Source organism: Echiichthys vipera, assembly GCF_963691815.1.
Source record: "Echiichthys vipera genome assembly, chromosome: 19".
Classification (NCBI taxonomy): domain Eukaryota; kingdom Metazoa; phylum Chordata; class Actinopteri; order Perciformes; family Trachinidae; genus Echiichthys; species Echiichthys vipera.
In genome coordinates, this window is record NC_139844.1 from 16,898,576 (window position 1) to 16,921,512 (window position 22,937).

At 39.8% G+C, this 22,937-nt stretch overlaps 1 protein-coding gene across 1 annotated transcript; it reads left to right on the forward strand.

The window, feature by feature from the left end:
- The first annotated feature begins 16,621 nt into the window (after nt 1-16,621).
- Nucleotides 16,622-21,064, forward strand: alkal2a (ALK and LTK ligand 2a). Its single transcript, XM_083933564.1, has 6 exons — nt 16,622-16,753; nt 17,443-17,813; nt 19,002-19,055; nt 19,259-19,339; nt 19,447-19,521; nt 20,674-21,064. Exons 2-5 carry the CDS (start codon nt 17,531-17,533, stop codon nt 19,509-19,511), a joined length of 483 nt encoding a protein of 160 aa, XP_083789690.1. The 5' UTR covers nt 16,622-16,753; nt 17,443-17,530; the 3' UTR covers nt 19,512-19,521; nt 20,674-21,064.
- Nucleotides 21,065-22,937: the final 1,873 nt, after the last annotated feature.

Sequence of the window (22,937 nt, forward strand, 5' to 3'; positions counted from 1 at the left end):
ATTTATTCTCCCAGGGGTTACCCCATTTACAAAGCTCTCACTCTCAGAAACATTTACAAACACAGGGCTTAAGAAACAAAATTTCTCTCTCTCTTTCTCTCCTTATCCTTCCTTTAGCCTCTTTCTTTCTCTCAAGCTTTTAGATCCCATACTGGTGTTAGTATCAATCGCCCTCAGGGAGAGCAACAGCTGGGAAGAGCTCCTCCGCCTTCAAACAAACAGGGAGAGATCAGTAACTGGATCCTGGCCACAGAAATGCAATATAGATTTTTAGGCGTGCTGCAGCAGTTTATAAAAGGCCACTTAGTTATCTCTTGGCCCCGTTAGGAGACATAGGATCATCAGATGATGAGGCATCTGGTATGACTAAGCATGTGTGGATACCAAAGAAGAGAGGGATACTGTATGAGTAAAGCGCTGAGATCAGAGGCTACTGTCAGGATGCTCTCAATGACATAGGGTTCACTTTGCTTCTAAAGAACTGGTTATAGCCTCAGCACAGTTTTCTTTATCTTTCTGTCATGTTTTCAAGTCTCTAGAATAAGTAAACTTGGTTAATCTGCAGCCCCGGAAATTGGAAATCAGGAGACACTGGAGCATTTTGCCTAAACAAACAAATTCCACAGTGTTGTCTCATTAAACCAACAAACTACAACAGCTTTGACTCATCACTCCCTTTACCGTCTTGCATATTTGCATTTCATACAGATGTGGGGAGGCATTTCAGGGTGCTGAATACAGGGCGCAACAATCATTTGTATTAATAGCGTGCTGTAAACATGTGCTCTCTCTCAGTGTTGGCCAACAATGCAATCCCAATCATGTCTGCAGGCTCAAGGAGAGCTCCAGCATCTGATGTTCAGCCCAAGGATCCCACACAGGCTCTCAGTGGGACAATAAGCAGCTAACAGCAAACACACAATAGTAATTATTATACATAGACAGGCACAAAAAAAACCTGGATGATCAAAAGAAAAAGGCAGCCAACAGAACTGGCTCAGGACAGGCAGGGATCATTTTCTTCTTTCTAAAGTTTCTGTTTTGGGGAAGGCTGAGAGATTATGAGATCCAGGCCTTCAGTCATACAGGATTCAACCAGGGTTAAATCAGGGTAGATTTTGTTTTCGAAATGGTTAAGTGTTGAGGTGAGAGAATGACTATTTGTACAACATGGATATGTGGCCTGAGGTGCGGGATCCTGGAACTCTGTGTTGAGGAAGTCATTAACCTGCAGTTGACTGGATGGTGAGGCAAAGGGCAACGTAATGTCACTGCATGTGGATATGACAAGGCTGCTGAAAGAATGAGAGGGGCATCCACCGTTCACAGAAAGGTCATGACTACAACAAGTTGGCGAGTTGACTGGCAGTACAACCTGTGCAACATCTCGGAAACACTGCTTGCGGTAATCCGGTAATTCAGCTCTCCTCCAGCGGACAGGCAAGAAACTAAAATGAATTAGAACTATTAGGACCTATTTCTCCTCCCCCTGCAGTCCTTTTTGTTCTGCTCTGGTTCCCGTCTCCGGTCCTTTTCCTGTTGGCCTTGTCTCTCTGTTCTGGATCAGGGTCCTGGATGCACACTCACCTCAGCTACAATCTGGATTCCCTTTGGGTCACTTTGGCTTAGTTTTCCCCCCTCTTTCTCTAGACACCCTGCTCAGATTAGTGACGGCACCCCCTCTACTCAGCTAACCCCTGGCTCATGCCAATTCCCTTATTCCCTGCAATAAACGATCTGTTTATTCAAACTGCAGTCTCCTGCTGCTCTGTGTCTCACACTTACTCAGCCTTAACATTTGTAAAGATTCCCGATCACCCAGATCATAGTAGATCTGGAAGTGCTAAGTGAAGGGCAACTGGACTTGCTTTTTGTCTTCATAAATTATTGATCGTCTCGTGTTTATCATTAAGGCCTAACAACTCCAGCATTTACAGTTTTTCTCAGTTGCGCCGGCTCAATTCCCGAACGATGGTTGAAGTCGTCAAAGCAATATGTGAAATCCGAATTAAGATCACTTTTCATTCTTTGTTACCATTTTGACTAGAATTTCAACAATGTTTGGTTATATTTGCATTACAGATCAAAATAGATGTTTCTTCTCAGTTGAATACTTTTTACTCTCCAAAATATTTCATAAGTAAGTGTTAGTCATCGTCGCATGCAGAATAGTCTATCTAATAATCATTTGCCAGATTTCATAAATTGCATGATATGGAGTGACTGTAAAATCTGCTCACTTGATACATTTGTTTTCAGGTGACATAATAGCAGGAGCATTCTCTGCGATTCTTCCTATGTTGCATTGGGTGGGAGAGAATTAGGTGTGAGGTCGATGAGGAGCAACAGGATGTCCAGTGACTCATGTAACTTATTTTTGTTACTGTACTATACTACTGCATATAGCCTGCCTATGTTTTGTTTCCACAGTACCTTCATGTTTTTGTTGGTATAGGCTACATAACTTTTTAAGTTTTTGTACTACATCTTAGTATGACAATTGCAGGAAAAATAAAATATTTTTTCCTCACATTACATGAAAATGGAAGTGCTTCTTGCTTTCAAAAGTGGAATTTGAAAGGTTTGAAAACAGCATCTGCAGAGTATTCACTTTGATTCACAATAGCAGGCAGTCAGGTTCAAAAAAAGGGTCAAATAGTTGAGTCCAGTAGGTAGGCGTGTTTCCATTAGGGTATATTGTGACCTTGGAAAGTTTCAGGGCACGCCCTCTCAAATGGCCATTCAATCGCTGTGTTTCCATTACAAAAAAAGGCCAGAGAGGGATTTACGAGACTCCGGAGTTGATGAATTACTCTGAATGGGTTTTAATCGTCGGTGATCAGCTGATCAGTGTTACAGCTGCACGCTGCTCTTACTCAAAGTGAGAAATACAAAATAGTTGCAGTTGGATTTAAGTTGGCCCATATGATTCACAACGTCAACTTATGTACAAGTAACATAAACAAAAACCCTCGTTTCAATTCTGGGCGCTGTAAACTGTTTGTTGCAGTACGGTGTGTGAGAGAGCGAGAGAGAGAGAGCGCGAGAGAGAGAGAAAGAGAGAGAGAGACAGAGAGAGAGAGAGAGAGACACACACACACAGAGAGAGCGCAAAGATAATTTTCTGCGCTGCGTTCTACTACTCCACTGGATAAAAGTGTTTTTGTGGCGTCTGTACTACCACACATCACATCCCGCTGAAAGCTACATCCAATCAGCAGCCGTGCTTCTCTCAGGGGTTTGAGCGGCCGTTTTTTGGCCAGTAAACGGCCGCTCGAGCGACTCGCATGCAAATTAGGGGAGACCCAACTCATTCCGGCATTCGACCATAGTGAAAACACACCTATTCAGTGTGAAAACATGAAGCACACGAGTGTTTGGAAATGAGGATATGAGGAACTCACTTTCAGTCCACTGTCATTCTGACAAAACATTTAAACATTTTGACTACCTCGGTTTTCACAATGTCAAATGTAATTTGGCTATGATTGATTCGTTGACACAATAACTTTTGACATTTTGACATATGAATCAAGTGTTTTGGGTTTGTTACAGCCCTTTGCAGACTAACTGTAGTGTTTTGCCATACATATAACCTGTTTTAGGTAATGCATAGTCAGTGTTCACAACATTAAAAATGTTTTGATAAATGTGCCAAATAATGTAATGCAATGTAATGTGAAATTTTGCAGCAAAATCGAATCATTTGAGGTGGATTTGCCACATAAATCTGAAAACATTGAGTTCAGCTTTGGGGCGCTTTCACAAATTGATCATCTTTACATTGCTGACCATTGAAGGAACAGAGATATTGAGACAGCGAGCGTAGCTGTTAGCTGCATTGTTCTGCTCACTTTTATTTTATAGGGATGAAGGTGGGGGACAGGGGAAAAGGTTCTACTGTACTTGACCAACCAGTCTCAACAAGGTGCAAAAGACCATATCACATGAGGAGGGAGAACAGGACAAAGGTCAGCTGCTCTGCAGGTTGCTTGCTTCCTCAGTCAATTGTCAGCTTTACGGGTCACTAGATAGTTGTCCTTTCTGAGCCACCGCCATACACAAGGCTGGCAACACTTCAGTCTCACAGAAGCCCAAATTCTGCTTTCAGACAGCGGCGCCAGGAGCAGATCCTGACCTGCACACAGAGAATCACAGAAATATGAGCCAGCAGTGTTGCTGCATGTGGAACAGACCACAGAGTGGAGGCACACTCAAACACACATGTCTTCAATCAGATCCTGATTCATGGCCAAAGACTCACACACACCAGCCAACACTCCCGATTTTTCTAACAAATTTCTACTATTTCTCCCGCAAATCCACCTATTCATAGTGATAGACAAATTAAATGGGGGGGTTTCTGGTGTTTTTCTGTGTGGGATACATTTTGCTAAATCAGATTAGAGGACAGTATTAGCTCCTACATACGTAACATTTAATTTTGTGGAACCTTGCAACTGTCATCCACAGTCTGACTGCGCTCATTCACCCTCGGACCTCCATCCTGACACTAGGTTTTGTATGTTATTATTGTTAGTTTCTGTGGCCTTCGGATAACCTGACCTGTGGTTTGTTTCACAGAACCATCTGAGAAGGCATCAATAGAAATGATGGGTGAGGGCAGGCGCTTCCACAACATACCTGGCAGGTGATTGGATGAACCCTCTGTCTATCAAACTCTTGCAGAATACAGTTAGGAAAAGAGAGAAAACATTTTCCATTGAGAAAAGGCTTCAATGCCATCCTCTTCTTTCAATGATCTAAGCATCTAAGCTAACTTCTTTAGAAGCCTCCACTCTTAAAAACCTGATTATAATCGGGTTAAGGGCATACCCTGGTTTCTTAAACACCATGTAAACACCATACCCTGGGTAAAATCCGGGATCTCATACCCCGGTTAACAGACCTAGAGAACTCCTTCAGTTCCCCGATTATCTGCGCATGTAAACAACATTCTCGTATTATTATCGGGTTTCTTGTCTGCGCATGCTCCCCACTCCGCGGCAGTGGCTTTTGACCCGGAATTAAATAAACCCGAAAGCAAAGGCGCTGAAAACTACGTGAAAAAACAACAATAATAGAGTGTTACCTTTAGAGTAACATTACTACCAAGAAGACCCGTTTCAGTCGTAATTCTATCCAAAAGTCGGCTATTTTTGACAAAGGTGAACCAGAAAAAAAGCTGTATTCAGTCCAGCTTATTGCTGGCGGAGAGCCACCTACTGTACCGGAGGTCCAGTTACTTCATTACGTCTTTTTCCCATTCAACCCCTGAATGTATACAAGGGGAACTTCAATAATCCAATCATTCCCTAAACCGGGGTACAGCCATTATAGGGTAACTGATGTGCATGTAAACACACTAATTGTCTCATGAACACGCGGTCATCTCTCCGGTCATCATCACCCCCCACTCCCCCTCCTCCCTTAACTGATAGTGTCACAGGACACTGATTGGCCAGATAACTTCTAGTCAAAATACAAATGCATTACTTGGAGCTCGACAAGATGGTTTTTCGTGTGACATGTGGATGTGATTGTCGTGAGAATTCAATTGGGAATTTAAGTATTTTTCAACCGACAAAAGCACAGACAGGCAGGAAACAACTGCAAAAACCCAAGGTCAGGTACAGAAAACTAGTTGTTTACTGGGGAACAAGCGATGAAGAAGAATCGGGTAGTGGAACAGCAGCGGGAAATCGGTCCAAACATGAGTATAATCGAACAGGGAACCTGAGGGTGAATCCACACGATCATTCCCGTCATTCTTAAAAAGTTTTCCGTCCACACGGCCTTGACTCAAGAAATATCTGTCCACATGAAACCAGTGAAACCGACTCAAAATGCTGTAATACAGTACACATGTCAGGCCTGGATGTGGTGCTGTAATTGCCACAGAAATACACCAACACAGAGAAGAAGAGACAGGGAGACGCTATGGAGAATAAAAACAAGCGAGTTTCTTCCAAATCTGGCGACTTCCTAAATCCTCATCCATCCTAGAGAGAAATCTAGTGACTGTTTCTGGTGTACTTGAAGACTTTTGTGGTGTTTGGAGACACTGATGCACGAATCCCTCTGTTGTTACAGTCCCCTCGAGCAGCAGGTGCTACAGTGAGCCCCTTCCCCATACCAAGTGGTCGAAGGCGGTCACTTTCTCTAGATTTAGCGACTTTTCACACCTTCTTAGCAACTTTATTTATAAAAGGCAACTAGTGACTAATTTGCCGACGTATTCAGACCATCAGGTTGTTATGTGATGCCATGGGGTTAGAGGCCGGAGGTGGGGCGATGACGGCATCATTTAACAAAGTATGCGGTTTCGCTGTCCAGACAACAACGCTATGGGGGACGTTTTCAAATCTTCCCACTCTGGGACTCGGTTTCTAAAGATACCGTTTTCAGGCTCTGATAACGGCGGCTGCGTGTGGATGGCCGGCCAAAATGATACTAAACTTGTTACAGAAAAATGCGTCTTTGAAAATTCAAAATTCAACCAAAATCTCAGAAAAATAGGGTTATCTATCCCTATTTATCTTATTTGGATTTTATCCAACCTATTTCAGTTGAAATATAATTTTGTACCTATGTTTCTTATATTGTTTGTTTAGTTCCTGGTAACTTTTTTGAGTTTACTCTAAGTTCTCATTTTATCTTAGTAAGGCTTATTTATGAGTTTTATTCTATTTTTCTACTTTCTCTTTGGTTTGCTTAACCAGCTCTATTTAAGCTTTAACTCACTTTATACAACCCATTCATGTAATACCAATTTGGCACACAATAAGGAAAAAGTGAATGAATTAAAGAAAGATGTATCAAAAATACAACTCAATCAGATCTCACAGATCAATATTACCAATAAGTCAGATCTCCCATGTTTGGTATATGAAATTAAATGAGAATAAAGTACTGAATTACAGATTTACTATCAACTTAAATCCAAACCGCACCCTAAAATGGCGGTATCGCTTTCACTCCCCCGCAAGGCAGACTTGACCGTGTATGCTCTGTATTTTAGCTCTTAACTACACATTGCACAAATGAAAACACAAAATACATAGCATAACAGTGGTTCAGACTGCTTTAGCTTAGCTGCGAGAAATAGCGCCTTCACACTGAACTCATAAGACGGCAACGTGAACAGCCGTTGAGTGCAATAATCTCTCAAAACTGAAAGAAACAAGGTGTAAAACATCAAAATACAATGCTTTTACTCTTATTTTTTTCTCTTTTCCTTTGCTTCTGGACTTTTCAGTCTGTAGCTTCTGCTCTTGCTCTAATTATCCTCCTTTTCTCCAGCAAGCGGTGCTGTAGTCGCCTGACTGGCTATTACCGCTGCACTTGTTACACCTTACCCTAACCCTTAATGATACATTGAACATTAAAATGCTTTTATGACATTCTCTGTTACATTAAACATAATAATTATTTTGGTTGGCTTACATGTTACATCTTTGTTTGCCAATCCTGCAGCTGCGTTATTTGTCTCACCAATTGAGTGATGCATAGTGGCTACGTTTCTCCTTGATCTGTAAGCTAACTTTCATGTTTACTTAGCTGTAACGATAACTGTCAGTCAAACTACTCTACAATACTTGTTTTTATGGTGCGATTTCCCGGAGGGGACAGGTTCAAACAGGCTCAAACAGGCTCCAGTCTCCTATAGGTTACTGGACCAGGTCTGACAAACATGGTAACGGGACTGCTTTTAATGATATTTTGTTGGTGCGACTACAATCCTGAGACACTTGATGGCAGTGTTCTGCTCATTCTCCATATTCAACCTCATATATTCAAAGTTCGATCAATTTATTATCTTCTTCACCTACGTTACACAAGCACTGACAATATACGTCCACTAAAAACGCTTGTTTTAGCTCACTGATAGGCTCAGATCTTGAGTGTCTGATGTTGGGATCCTGGGGTGGGAGGGATATACATTAGCTCTTATAATGGTATGTGATACCTTTTTTTGGCCTTTATTTTTTTCTTTACCAAGAAGTAACTACTTAAAACACAGTGAGAACTGGTGCAGTAGTGACTGAACAGCCCCCCCAAACCAACAGCTCTAAAAATAAACAAAAATAAAGATTTTATACTTTTGGAAGATTGCAAATTATTTCAGTAATTCACAAAATGGTTTGATAAATTGTTTTCGCATGTTTAGACTGCAGCAAGCTTGTAGTCATCAAGCCAGGACACACACTTTAACTTTGATTTTCATCTTTACAGATTGGGAGTGCACACACATAGTTGAATCAAGTATGCTATTTTATAATAGAGCCATGCTCAAATTTGGTGTTCATCCACCAAAAAATAAATAATGCACAATTTTCTCCATAATAACTAAAAACTGACATCTGGCATCCATCATTATGTGCTCGATATTTAATAGAGATCAGACTGTGCTTTTTATTTATTTTTTATTCAAAATAATAGTTCAAGCAGTAACTCAAATTAAAACGTCATGGACAAAAATGATGGGCCTCCTTGTTGCACAACCTTGATTGGCTATCACTGCAATCGAACATTGTCTGTAGCACTCACTGAGATTTACCACCTACCTTGACCTTGGAGTTCAGCTTGTTTCTCTTTGGCATTTATCCTTTTTTTTTTCCTTCTACCACTTGCAATATTCTTCAGTTCAACATTACGTCAATTTTCCTCTTGCGGCCACACCCAGGGAAGTTGGCTACAGTTCCATGGACCTTTTTCTTCTTACTAATATTTGAAACTGTTGTCGCAGGAACATCAAGTTGCTTGGAGATGGTCCTGTAAACGGGCCTACTGGGCTCGGGCCATGGATGTAAAAAGACCAGGTAAAATTACCTTGCACAGCAGCTGAATTCTGGTGATAACACAAGATCACGCGAGAAACGCGACCACTCGTTCCAATAACAACAACAATGGCGCTTTTCTTGATGGAAACATTTTTTTTCTCTTTTCTCTTCTGATTGATTTTGGCGATAGTTTGACAGACTGGTGGTTCATCCAATTACCTTCCAAGTATGTTTTGAAAGTGTCTGCCCTTTCCCAATCTATTTCTAATGACGCCTTCTCAGATTGTTGTTTAAAACAAAACATCTGACGAGTCAGGTTAGAGGCCTGGTGCAGTCAGAAAGAACCTTTTTGAGGCGTGTTTCTGATGGACTTTTTTATCTGATCTCGTCATACAACTTTCTCTTTTGCCGTCTTGGGTCCGGGTTTGACGTCGTGGACCCAATAATACCAAATAGCAGAGTGACTGATTTTCTCCATTTAAATTAGAAATGTGTCATATTTATTAAAGAAACTAATGTTATGAACTAGTTTGGTCCAGGGGTTTAAAACTATGGCTCTTATTTCTAGTCCTAATCATGTGAGCTGAACAGGTTGAAACAAGGAAAGCACAGCAGACCGGGGGGAAAAAAGCTAATTTGGATGCAATGTCCACTTCAGTTTATCTAATGGCATAGGCTGCTTACTGATGTAGCTACAGATGCACTTGGGAGGTAAACATCACATGAGTTATGGAGAGGTGGATGCATGAAGGCGTTTACAACATAGCATCTGGTGAGAATGAGTCTCAGGTCCTTAGAAGGTTTGAGCAACTGTTTGAGCATCGGTTTTCAATCTGTCTTGAATGTTTCTTGGACGCATTTTCACTTCACAGCTATCAGATTCAGTCATGATACACATATTGTAAATGGGGTCTCCAAATTGTAATGGAATTCATGTAATGCAAACTTGTGATATCCTTGTCTAGGTAGTTGTCCAGAGGCGGTGCTTGCTGGCTAGAGGAAGAGTCATACTTGTATTTATTACTTGTATTACAGTAATGCACAAACATCACTGTCAATCAAATATCAAATATATTCTTTAAACCACAAATGTATTTATTTTGGTCGTATCTCCCATTGATCTCAACGCAGATAACTCACCTAAGTCACTGTTTCTAACAATAACCAAAACCATGGGGACAAACCATGCCCCAAGTATGGGCCTGTAATAGCAGGAAGGTAGCATAGGTACAGCTTATTTAATAACATTAACAACAGCTGCACTCCATATAAGTTCACCTGTGGCAAGTTTTCCTGGCACAGCTTAGTGAGCAACCACAATGGAATGGAAACGTTGTTAATGTTATTTATCTACATAAATGATTCTTCTGCTCCAAGAAGTCAATATGTTCAGTACAGCATTGAAGCTTTTGCGTTCATTATGTTTCTTCACTCATTTATTCATGTTTTCCTTTCATTTGTGACACATAAAGATTTTTAAAGGCTGAAGCACGTATCTGAGCTATGGGATATGACACCTACGCAATATAACTAGAGCTTTGGCCTGACAGAACTTTTTGGGTATGCTCGCATGAATGGTTGATATACATATCTTTTTTTTCCTATGAAATATATTCCCATCCAACGCTGACTGCAGATGCCTCAGTGAAACAAAAATCAATTATCCCCATGTTCTATGATAGTGCACCAGACCAGCATGTGTTGTACCCCAATGGTATGATGCAATAGGGTGCCTCTTTTTACCCTCCTTGTGGTGCGGAGATGCCCAAACAAGGAAGACTTTCTGACCCCAGTTCATTCTGGCTTGCAGTTGTTTAGGTACAACCACGCATGGCTGCAACAGAAGTTGCATTTTCTTGTCTTCACAGCAAGAGTCTGACATAATAAATGACAAAGTTATGCTGGGATAGCATGGTTTGAATGATTCCATCCTTTTTTTTCTAAATAAGGAGCCAGATTGAGATAGCACCAGTTGTGCTGATTACAGCCCAGTCAACTGTCAACAGTCTGATGATACAAAAAGTGTTAAAGAATACCACTTTCACTCTTACTCCACTTTCTTTGACTCAAACAACTCCTAATAGCAAAAATCGTTATCTTACCTGGGGGGTAAATGTTTACTCCGAACCTTAGAGGAGGAGGAGGGTGTGGTTTTGAGTTCCTATTAGATTGCATTCGAAGCGGACCCTCACCAATGCAGAAAGTAGAATTTCGGTTTTGGTTTCATTTGTCTGAGTTTCTGCTTTAACAGCTGTCCCTGTTAAACTGTCAACTGCTTTGGTCATCAAGTATCCCATTCAGTACTATTGTATTTACTAACTGAATAACATGTTTTGAATATCAAAAGTGTAAAACTGGGAGGTGCAGTTTGAGATCACACACATTTGTTTAAATGCCACGCCCCAATATAAAAAGGAAGCATCATCATCAGTCAACATGTTTGTTTTGTTTTGCAGAAAATGTTTTAGAATTATTGCATTTCCAAAAAATATTTGTCTTTTTCTTACATTTACTTAAACAGAGCGAGTTGCTGTTGCTTCTGGCAGTTTCTCTTCCTTTTAGCATTATTCTCACTCTAGCTGTCAAGTGTTTTCACTTTACCTCAATTCTGCAGCGGCAGATGAAGAACACATTTCTTGTTGGCTCAGCTGCTACCAAAGCGGCCCTTCCTTGATTGCAATTTGCAATGAGCTCATTTTTCATCTTGACAACACAAGACATGATGCTTTAAAGTTTATTGAATATTTAAAAGATCTAAATTCCATGTTGGGTGGAATTGTCCATTTGAAGGCAACATCGAGGTTTGAAGCCAATTTCTTTTGAAGTTGGTTGGCAGGTGCATGTAAAATATGTAGCCTCTGGACTTGGCCTATTGTCATTCTGTTGTTTAGACTGTTCTTCGCAATACTACTGAGATGACCCTCATTACAACTCTTAAGAGATGTCAATCCAGCATGGTCTGCAAGTCATAAAAAGCTGACTAATCTGCCAACATCATTGGAAATATCTGTATGGAAGTAGAAGGCCTTTAATAATTTGTTCAATACTTCATTCAGTTTCTTTCAATTTGGCAGATAATCACACAATTTAAAAATGATGACAATAATAAAGTTGAATTTACAAGAGGTGAAGATTGAACCCCTAACCTTGCAGTTCAAAGCACAACCGCTCTACCTCTTGCACTGCAGTTGAACCAGAAACCCCACTCTCAGTGCTCTGATTAAGGCAGGATGAACATGTGGTATGATAAAGGCAGAGTAAAAGATCAGGTAGTAATAATAAGCGGGCAGGTTTTGTTACTTAACTGTCTTGCTAAGTAAAAAGAATAGTTTTATTAACCTCCCGCTTCTTGCTGTTTTTCTTTTTCCGGGTAATGGTAGAGTTTCCACAGTTACTCCGGTCTTTCTGTGGTCCGCTAACATTACCTGGCGATAATGTCTGTTTGTTATTTTGTTGGGTTTTAAGCTTGTTTGTTGACTTGCCTCTTAATGAAATGAGATCAAATGCTATGTTCGTTAACATTTGTTGTTCTTGTGCCAATGTAAAAAAAATGTTTATGTTGGAAAGAGCTGTGCCAAGACTGTAAGCTTAGAGATACGGAAAAATAACTTTAAAGGCCCAGTGTGGAGGGTTTAAAGGCATATGGCAGTGAGGTTGCAACCAACTGAATATCCCTGTACTCACCCCTGTCTTTCCAAGCAGGGTAGGAGAACCTTCAGTGGCCTTGAAGTAACATAAAAACTTGAAAGGCCTCCTTAGTTTGTCCGTTCTGGGCTACTATAGAAACAAAGTGGTGCGACATAGTGGGCTCTTTGGAAAACGACCCTCTCTCTATGTAGATATAAAGTGCTCACTGAAAGATAACGATAACACAAGAATTCTTAGTTTCAGGTGTTACACTGTGTTAAAACACTATTATGATTATTATATTCCATTGGCCAAAGATCCCCCTAAATCTCAAACGCTGCTCCTTTGAGCTATCAAAAGCTACTTCCTATTCTTTGTCGCTCCTTTACAGCTGTATCCACTCACTTCTAATTGTTTCTCCAATAGTGGTTAAAATAAATACACGTGCAGGGGACAATTTATACTTTGCACTCAGCTTAATTTATAACAAAGTAAAAGCCAACCATCTGCTGTCAATATGACGAGGGAGAGATAAAGATGCTGTGAAAGGTTAAATAAAGAGAAGAAGAGTCTAGAGGATAGGAGGCACCAATAATATATTTTATCTATTCTGAGGATTTTCTATAACCAAAACACATGGAAAGAAAGTCTGGCATGGATACCACTGGCAGGACAGTGATAAGTCCTTTTTAGGTGGGAAATAACAAGTGTGGTAGATAAGTCATTTCACGTCTGTATTTTAAAAGATGATTAAAGAGAACCAGTTTCCAAAGCATGGCTTTTACTGATTTTTTTGTGACAACCAAATTCCTTTCATCACAAATTCCCGGCGGGGCAATAGCTCAGTGCAAAGGGACATAGCTTGGGAATCAAGGGGTGCCTGAACAGACCAAGTATGGAGCGTGGACTGGTAGGTGGAGAGGTGCCAGTTCACCTCCTTGTCACTGCCAAGGTGCCCTTGAGCAAGACACCGGAAACCCCAACTGCCCTAGGTGCTTTTCCATGGGGCAGCCACCTCACTCTGACTCTCCACCATTTAATGCACGTATCTAGGTCCTGTTCGTGCATATGTGTATTTCAGGCCTGAGTGTGTGTGTAACATGATAACAGAGTGAAAAATTTGAATTTCCTCTCCCGGGACTAATAAAGTAATTCTTTCTTTCTTTTCCTGCAAACGAAAATACACGTTTTCTATTTTCACACCAGTTAAAATGTGTTTCTTGCCCAGGATTTTATAAGTCACGGCCGTCAACGATGTCAGCCTATGTGACCCCTCACGAATAACAATATTTTCAACACAAAAGCTGTGGCCAACAACAGCAAGGGCCTCGCTCTGTGTCTATGTCTTGAGGAAGTGAAATTAAGAACTTGAAATAAAAATCCAGGAAGAAAGTGCCATGTTTATAGGAGGATGGCCACATCCTCCTCTGATGAACTCATCAAATGGTCTTGTCAAGGAAAAATATCAGAGAGTTCAGCAGAAAAGGAGAATGAGATAATTAGTGGGTTCAAACCAGTGACCTCCACACCGCATCTGTGAGGTTGACCACATGAACGTGACTCACTGACTTACAAATATTGGGCCACATGGTTTCACATGTGACATGGTCATACAGCTGCATAAAAATAAGCAAGGGGTTAAACAAGGTTATGCGCCTGCTAATAATTTCTGCTGTTGTGGTCTTCACTTTGTCAAACTTTTCAGCATGTACATGAGATAAGTTGATCTCCAAAATATTACAGCATCAGTCAAAGGTGCAGACAAATCACTGAACTGTGCCAGAATAAACAAAGTAGCTATTATTTTGTCTTAACTGCTTGCCAGACCATTGACACGAATACTGACAATTGGAAAAAATCAACCTTGCTTTTTGTTTACTAGCCATTTAAAGGATTTATTTCTTTCATATCATTTTCTGGTGTAAATTGAGTATGTTTATTTAGCAGAATGACGTAAATTTCTTTTTACATCTATATGGAATGATTTCAAGGACATATAATCCCTCCAATATGCTGGTTAAGTGTTTGTTACTATCGTAAGAGACATGGATGGATAACTGAATGGGCTCTGGGCACTAACCCAATGGTCCACAGTGTCAGGGGCCCCCCTTGTCTTCACCTTTTTTTTAAAAACTGCATTTAAAGAGCGCACCAACCAGGAACAAACTCAAAATGGCCGCAATGAACTACAAAGAGAACACAAAGACCACAAATATATGCAAAACATATGCAAAGAGAAAACATAGGGACAAAACCACAGAAACATGCTTAATGACCACAAAGAGAAACAAAACAACAAAAACAAGCTTAACAATTATATATGTGTCTGTGCTCATGGGGCCCATTGTCACATAGTCCATCCATGCATCACTAGAGGTATGAGACAGTATGAATATGAATATTTGGAGGATTTCAGTATGCAGTAATTGCAGATTGGTGCCCCCTGCTGAAACCGCTGCAGAACATTCTAGGGAAGTCACACATTATTGATTTATTCTGACATTTATTTGATGCATGAAATAATATTTGCTGTTTGGATACAGCAAAATACATAACATTTCACTTTTGAGAGGGAAATTCACACATCAAAAGTAATAGATCAGGTCCGATTCACTTAATTGTGCATTTAATAAAAAACGGTCCAATTGTAAAAGGTTTAATAAACATTATCCAACTCTAATTGAATGTATTATGTTGTATAAGAACATGATTCACCTTAGTCTTCACAGACATGTCAGAGGTCAGGCTGTGCTCCAGGTTCTCTCTATAGCACACGTCATCAGTACATGCCTGTGATAAATGGTCTTATAAACAAGATTGTCGGATGTATGCTCTGAGACCACCTGCTCTCCAAACTGGAAGCCAGTGGTGTCTACTATGCCAGTCATTGTACTGGTTTCTGTTCACTACAGTGCAGCAGAAAATCTGAATTCACCTGCAATCTCAAGGCAGATTTGCTGTCCAAAGCAAGTTTATGGAATTACCGTTTTTCAAACCACACTGCTGATCAGTGTTGGTAGATATCTCATTACACTTCCAAAAAGTTGGATCAATTATCTCTGATCTACAAGAAACAAGTTAAATCGCCCTTGTGTGAATCACCAGGGAAACCAAATATCCATATTTTTCCATATCATTTTGATCAATAAGATGAATCAGCATTGTGTTTCGACAAAATACACAAACTGCCTACCATTATACTGGAAGCCATCACGTTTTTTTCTGAGCATTGCACGTTCAAAGAGAATAGGTTTGGAGCTGGGTGACAGTGCGCGCTGTCCTTTCAGCACCAAGGTTTTACGCACGGCCACAGGGTTGCTTTGCAGTGAAAAAAAAAGTTTTGTAATAGAGGTTTTAGCTTTCAATGACACAGTGGTGAAACACACGATATATTTGGGTAATTCCTGTGAAGACACGTGTAACAAAGTGTGAAGTTTGTTACGCTTCTCGAGAGGTAACTACTCAAACCTCACTGGTCGTCAGATTTGAGGGGGGAGCATGGGAGTCAATTGCACGCCCTGGCTGTAGGCTTACTAGTACAAACTAATCTGAGGAGAAACCTGCTAAACCTCAACTATCCTGCGCTGAAGTCGGCTGTTCCGACCAGTAACTACAGTGCATGAACTTAAAAAAAAACCGTGCGTCATTCATTTACAGAGATTCAGCCTTAAACGGTGCGTAATCGTGTTTCAATTCCCATGATGGATGTAAAGTGCGCAGTGGCTGTAAATGAAGTTACGAGCATTTCCACTAAGATGCCAATCTGCGCTGTGTACGGGGCTGATTGGACATTTCATTGGAAGTATTAGTGGGAAAAACGCTTCCTGTGACTGCGTATCGCACAGATAAATGGAGTAACGGAAAGGAGGGGGGCGCAGAGAACTTCACACGGCGTTTAAGTGATGGTCAGTCAACTCATGTGGACTTTCCGCTTCAGGAGTGCCAATAATGCGTCTTATTTTTATCTCAGACACGGCGGAGTAACCCACAAGGGACAGGTCACCACGTCTGCGAGACAGAATAAAAAGTGAGCTGATCCGCTACTACGGCGAGGACACACACGGGACTTGGAGCGCCGGATCTTTGAGCTGTTCTTCCACTCTCTCCCTACAGTCCGCCGGTGCTCAGATGATGACCACGGATGCTCAGCGAATACTCATATGACTTAAGGAGCTTTGACTATTTGTCCTACAGAAGATCAGACTTTAAACGGGACATATTTCGGACCGGACATAAGCAGGGAAATAAAGTTGCGCACAGTTCCTTATTTCTTTGTTTCATCTTTGCTGGACGCACAGCACGTTATCACACATTAGCCGTTTTAAGAGTATATCGACCTGAAGGTAATTACATTTTTATCATTCCATCACTCATTTCTTCCACGAATTACTTCCTTTAGCCAGAAAAATAGGATTTTTCTTTTGTTGTCTTGCTCATGTGATCTTCTGGATTATTTGTAATATGTTCTCAACTCTCTCTTACATAACAACGAATCTCATTGAGATTTTCTATAAATAAAAGTGTCAGAAAGAGGAAAAGGCTACTAATAAACCTGTTGAACACTTTTACTTCATTCATGGTCAAAATAGTGTGACATATGGATAAAGCCTAGTTAAGAGAGTTAATAACGTCAAAGTGTTTCCACCAAGAAAATGCCATCAGTCGTGATGTATATTTTACTCGTAAAATGGGTCTAAATGTGGTTTTCAAAGTAAGCAAAACTTTTTTCATATAACCTGCTTTGCATCAACATTAGTAGGCAACATAACAACAAAACGTATACCAAGCATAGTGTGTATATAAAATAATACATGGAAAACTATGGAGAGCAATAAGAAACTAGTCACCATCCAGAATTTTAAATAAACGTGCAGCAAAATAACAAGAGACACATCTGGGCATCTTTAGAGTCCAAGTGTGTTCGTCTGGTAAAATACTTTTTCACCATGTTCTTACTGGGAGTATAATGGAGATCTAGGCCATCAAATGACATCAGAAGCACTTTGACATTCATGTTTGATCTCTGCTGCAGGTCTCCGATTCAACTTTCCCCCCCAGAGGCGTTAGAGAAGGAGTTCACATTCTCCCTCTCTGTCTCTCTCCCTCTCGCCACGGGAGCTATGAGCGGACTGCGTAAGCACGTCACTCTGCGACTGCTGCTACTGATGTGCACGCTAACCGGCCACTGCAGCGAGAGCGCGCCTTCGGCGGCCCCGGCGTCTGCAGCAGCCGGCAGGGACGCTGTCAGCAGGCGGATGATAGAGATCGTTAAACATGTGGAGGAGAGCCGGGGTCGCCACAGTGCGAAAACGGAAGCCCCGTTAACTTCACGGGAGAAGACTTCTCCGGTGGGTCCGAAGGATTTACGCAACTTGAAAACAGACCGAGGGGATCAGGTTGTCGGTGAGTGCGGCTTGTCTTCTGGGCGGGACCCAAATGTTGGAGTGAAGAATGTAGCCTACTGGAATAATAATATATATTGTCTTTATTTGTGCGTATAATAAAAGAGAATACATATACAATAATATAAGAAAATGCACAGGTGGGATGAAAAAATATATACATACATCCATATAACTTGACCTCTGTGCTCGAATAATGACCAGTGTTATTTCTGACTATAGAAAGTCAACACGTGAAACTCCCTAAAAAACTTAAAGCACTGTCCTATCTGAAGTGTATTTATGTCAAATATGTTTTAAAAAAGCAGTTTGAAATAAAGGGTTAGTGACCACTCTAAAAATAAAAAATGGAATAGAGACTGGTTATATATCTTCTTGCCCATACTGTTGCCATAAGATATTAAATGATTTAAAAAAAAAATAGAGTAATATAGATCCAGAAAGATGTGTTCTCCCTACGAAATACTAATATTTTTTGCAACTTTGCTGGACACATACGAGATGTGGTTGTTCAATTCAATTTTATTTTATTTACAGTGCCAAATCATAACAAAAGTTAGCTCAGGACACTATATTAAAGATTTATGACTGTTTTGTTGATCACTAATGATTAGGGTTTTTTTTAGGCTAGAAGATATATGCACTCTGTCACATTTAGAGATAATGTATTGCATTTGCGCCAGATATCTGACCTATCTAGAACTTTTTTCATAGTTATCAACCAATGTTCATTTTTTAAAAATAAAGACCTCTTCTTTTGATATCAAATGCAAATCATGTATCGATATAATAAATAAAAGATGACCTAGTATAGAACCTTGTGGAACACCACACTTTATTTGGCTAATTTTGTAAACTTATGGAACTAATGCAGAATAAAGTTAACGTCGTTGCACGGAAATTTCCCAAAAATATCTTTGCAATGTGCAAATATTTGGTTGGGGGCAGAAGTCTTACAGTATCTGAATGGCTGGATACCACCAGAGGTAAGTGAGACTTTTTTCTTCATTACAATGATTTCCTTTTTGCTTTCACACAGGTTTTAAGTTACAACAAAATAGCTCTGCTCTAGGTGGGGTGACAGATGCCCCCTGAGAAAATGAATGCTAATATGCTTAAACAGAAGCGTCTGTGCTGTCTAAAGGAAGCTATAGGTTAAACCTGACACGTCTTTCCCATCTTTCCGCAGTCGTATACCCCAGAGATCTCAGAAAGAAGGAGAAATTCATAAAATATCTAACAGGTAAGGCCACTTTTGTATCACTGGCGCTCTTGTTTCAAAAATTTGTGAAAGTCCGAGAGGGGCATGATGAAAGAAAGTGGGATGTAGGGAACATAAGAAAAGTGAATGATAGCCTCACATTCTCCAACAGCTGTAAAACACATGTTTGTGCAGTCTGCTGTAGAACTGGAAATGTTCTGAAAGCCTGCCGTCTTCCCTTTCAGGTCCACTTTACTTCAGCGCCAAGTGTCGAAAGCATGTGTACAGACTCTTCCACCACACCAGAGACTGTACTATACCTGCATGTAAGCTCTTACACAATGAGGAATAAATCTATTCATCAGTATGATGTCAACACACTGTGACAAGCATCCACTTATACGCAAGTCTCCTTATCATCTTCTCTTCTCAGACTACAAGAGATGTGCGCGGCTTCTCACGAGACTAGCAGGAAGCCCGCAGTGCACAGAGGGGTAGTGCGTACAAGGTACAGTGATATATTCAGCTCTCATGCATAAAAGTATTTCTGCTGTTTAAGACAAGATGTGTACAGAGGGAATATGATCATAGTGTTGGTGCCTTGTATTTGGTTGATATATCCACATAGGATAAAGTTTCAAAAGGTATGTTGCTGATTTATAAGGTAGGTATCATCTACCCGAGTAAATATAACAACACAACAATGTCAAAACACTGTTAAGAGTAAAGGTCCTGCATTGAAAATGTTATTTAAGTTAGTACTAGTAGTAGTATTATTAGAAACATATTATTCAAAGTATCAAAACTAGTACTGCCCCATGTGAGGGTTATTTTATTTATCATTGGATTATTATTACAGATGCATTAATTTGTGTCATTTACTGTTGTAGCTGAAGCTAATTCAAATTATTTTATACCCCGTTGGGTTGTTTACAACAATAAATTACGTTTATCATCAGTTCATTATGTTTTTATATGTAAAAACTTTATTTGTAAAACGACTTTCATAGATCAGACATGTGATGGAGTAGAAATACAACGTGGCATAAAATGAAAATGTTCAAACCTCGGATTTACATAGATGATGCATTAGAGCAGTGGTGGGAAGTTTTTAAAAAGTACAGTTTCTCAAATAATGTTCTTTTCGGGGTGCTTGTACTTACAGTATTTCCTTTTTATGTATGTATTTTATACCTTTACTCCACTATATTAAGGAGGGAAACATTGTTATAGCTGCTTTTCTGATTAATATTTTACATAGTAAACATTAACCCTTAATAAAACTGATGCATTGCATTGATGTGTAAACAGCATGTTATAAATCCAATCAATATTCCATCATCAGTACTCTTTTGGTACATTACCTCAATTTTCGGTAAAATTCTGAGAGCAGAACATTTCATTTGTAAAGGAGTATTTTCCCATATGTGGTATTGCTACTTTACGAAAGAATCTTGAGCAAGTAAGAGCTGAAGGTCAGTGCAAAGATCGAATTCACAATGATGATAAATGCATGTTGTGTCGGTATACACTTGCCTTAGCAGCAGCACAGCAAGAGTTTCTTGATTTATTATGATTCCTTTCAGAAAGCAAATACCTTCATTTGTCTAGTGCTGTCAAGTTGGAGACCGCTCTGAATTGCACTTTCTCTTCATTGCAGGTTGAAACCAAATACAAATTCTCCACAAGAAAAAAATCGTGGGAAAAAAGTGCCTTAAGACAGTAAGAGGGAAGCCTAACATACTCTGACCAGCCCCAACTGACATTAGGCACAGTATTGCCCTTCAGTGAGGCATGCTCTGCTTAGGCGTGGATTACTGCCTCCCAACACTCTGGCTGGGCCTCGATGGTTGGCTGTCACCACGAGGGAGGCAACCAGCCAACAAAACCAGACCAAGATAAAGATGGTGAAAATGAAGAGTGGAGAAAGAAACAAGTGGCTGATAGAAACAAGCGAGAGGCCTATTTTCCTGCTGGAATCCAAAAAAAAATGTTGCTCAATCAAAAAGGGATTGCATATTTTTATTTTGTTCATTTCTTTTGGAAAGGAGCAAAATCCAAATGTACTATTTTTCTTATGACGTGCTTTCTGCGATTGGTTTACTCTGTACGAGTGTTGTGGGTCGATTCGTTCTACTGCACTGCCCATTACGAAGACAAAAAGCTCTCACAGACCCCCTGGCATCGGTCACGCCATAGTTTCCCCCACTTGTACTCACACTGAGAAAGAACTGTGACTAAATTATTAATTGCATGAACATTTCTCTGTGTTTTTGCAAAACATGTTAAAAAAGGAAGTGATGGTTGTACATCATAGCCCTCCTATGGATCTTGGATAGAGCGTGTCAAAGTCTATATTTATATGTTTGAGTTGTCACAAGTTTCCACTGTACAGACTATAGGCCATATGAAATGAGAGAAATATGTACATACTGTAAAGAAAAGCATAAAAGGAATCCACCACCTATCTACCATAAATTAAAGTGACTGACATTTATCAAATGGCTGTTAAATACAGATATATATATATATATATATATATATACATATACGAAAAATGAAATATATTTAAATAAATTATAAGAATGGTACAGAGGTTTTGTTGTCTTGTGCAGTATTTTCTCTTACATTCCTGTGTTGAAAAGCGGAATGCTCCCTGAATGACCACCTGACTGGACAGAGTCCTGTGACAACAGATCTGGTGAGCTTCCCACTGCAGTTCAGCATATTTCAGTCATTAAAAAAAAAATTCATAATGGGAAAAGGGTCTTTGAAAAGGGGCAGTTCACTAAAATACAAAACTTATTTTCTCACTTGACTCCAGTGAAAGTGTTTCAACTTTATTTGACGTTTTGAGATACGTGTCATACGAAAATAACATTTAAGGGACATCCTGGTGGTTGACTTGTTTACGTGTACCAAGTAACAGTGACATTCCTTGTTCTTCTTCTCTCTCTATTACAATACTTTCAAATATGTTGTGAAAATCCTTTTTTAAACAAAATAGAAATAGAATAATAAAAAAATAATATTCCAATAACTCCATACACTTTTGACTGGAAAAACACTATTCCAAAAAAAGTTACTATGAACATTGTTGACATAGCATTCTATGGATTATCCAGAATAACGTCTGGGAAATAAACACATTTTAGTTTACATGCTGGTTTATGTAGGGATTAAATGCAGCATGCTAATTAGTGTGCTTTATAAAAAGGTGCTGGTAAGCAGATTTAGGTTTCCCCATGACTTGCGTCTTTCAGATTATCTTGTGAATGTTTATTTAGCATATGAGATTGTTATCAGTCTCCTCATCTACCTCTCTGCAAGAAGGCTTATAGGGATGTTTCCCAAAATATCAAACTATTCCTTAATCTGAACCTTGCAGCCATAATTTGCTTACAGCACAAGTCATTTGGTCTGAAATATTAACTCCAGCAGTCTTAGATGGAATCAGGGAGCTACTTTGTACTTTATTTCATTACTAAATGAAGCACAGAATGGACCACGTTCTGTCCAAAAGACTTAGAAGCACTTTCTGACTCAAGACCAGAAATAGTCCTTTTTTTTTATCTTAAAATTCTTTCAAAAGCCCTAGATTAACTTAATTGTTCAACAACAGGAAACCTTCCAGTCATCACTTGGACCGTCTATTCTTTGACTCCACCCTTTAATGATTAACAGCCTTTTCTCAATGTGTTACACTCACCACAACCCTACCATGTGGAGATGGTTCACACTGATTTGTATTGGCACTTTTAAGTCCATCATGTGGTCAACACTATAATATTAAGTGTTTGGCGTACAGCAGAATAACTTGTGTCTAATAAGAGGAGGAATAAAATACTCAAGGGAAAAAAGTGAGATGTATGTATGGATGGATGAAGAAGAAGAAGAAGAAGAAGAAGAAGAAGAAGAATTACT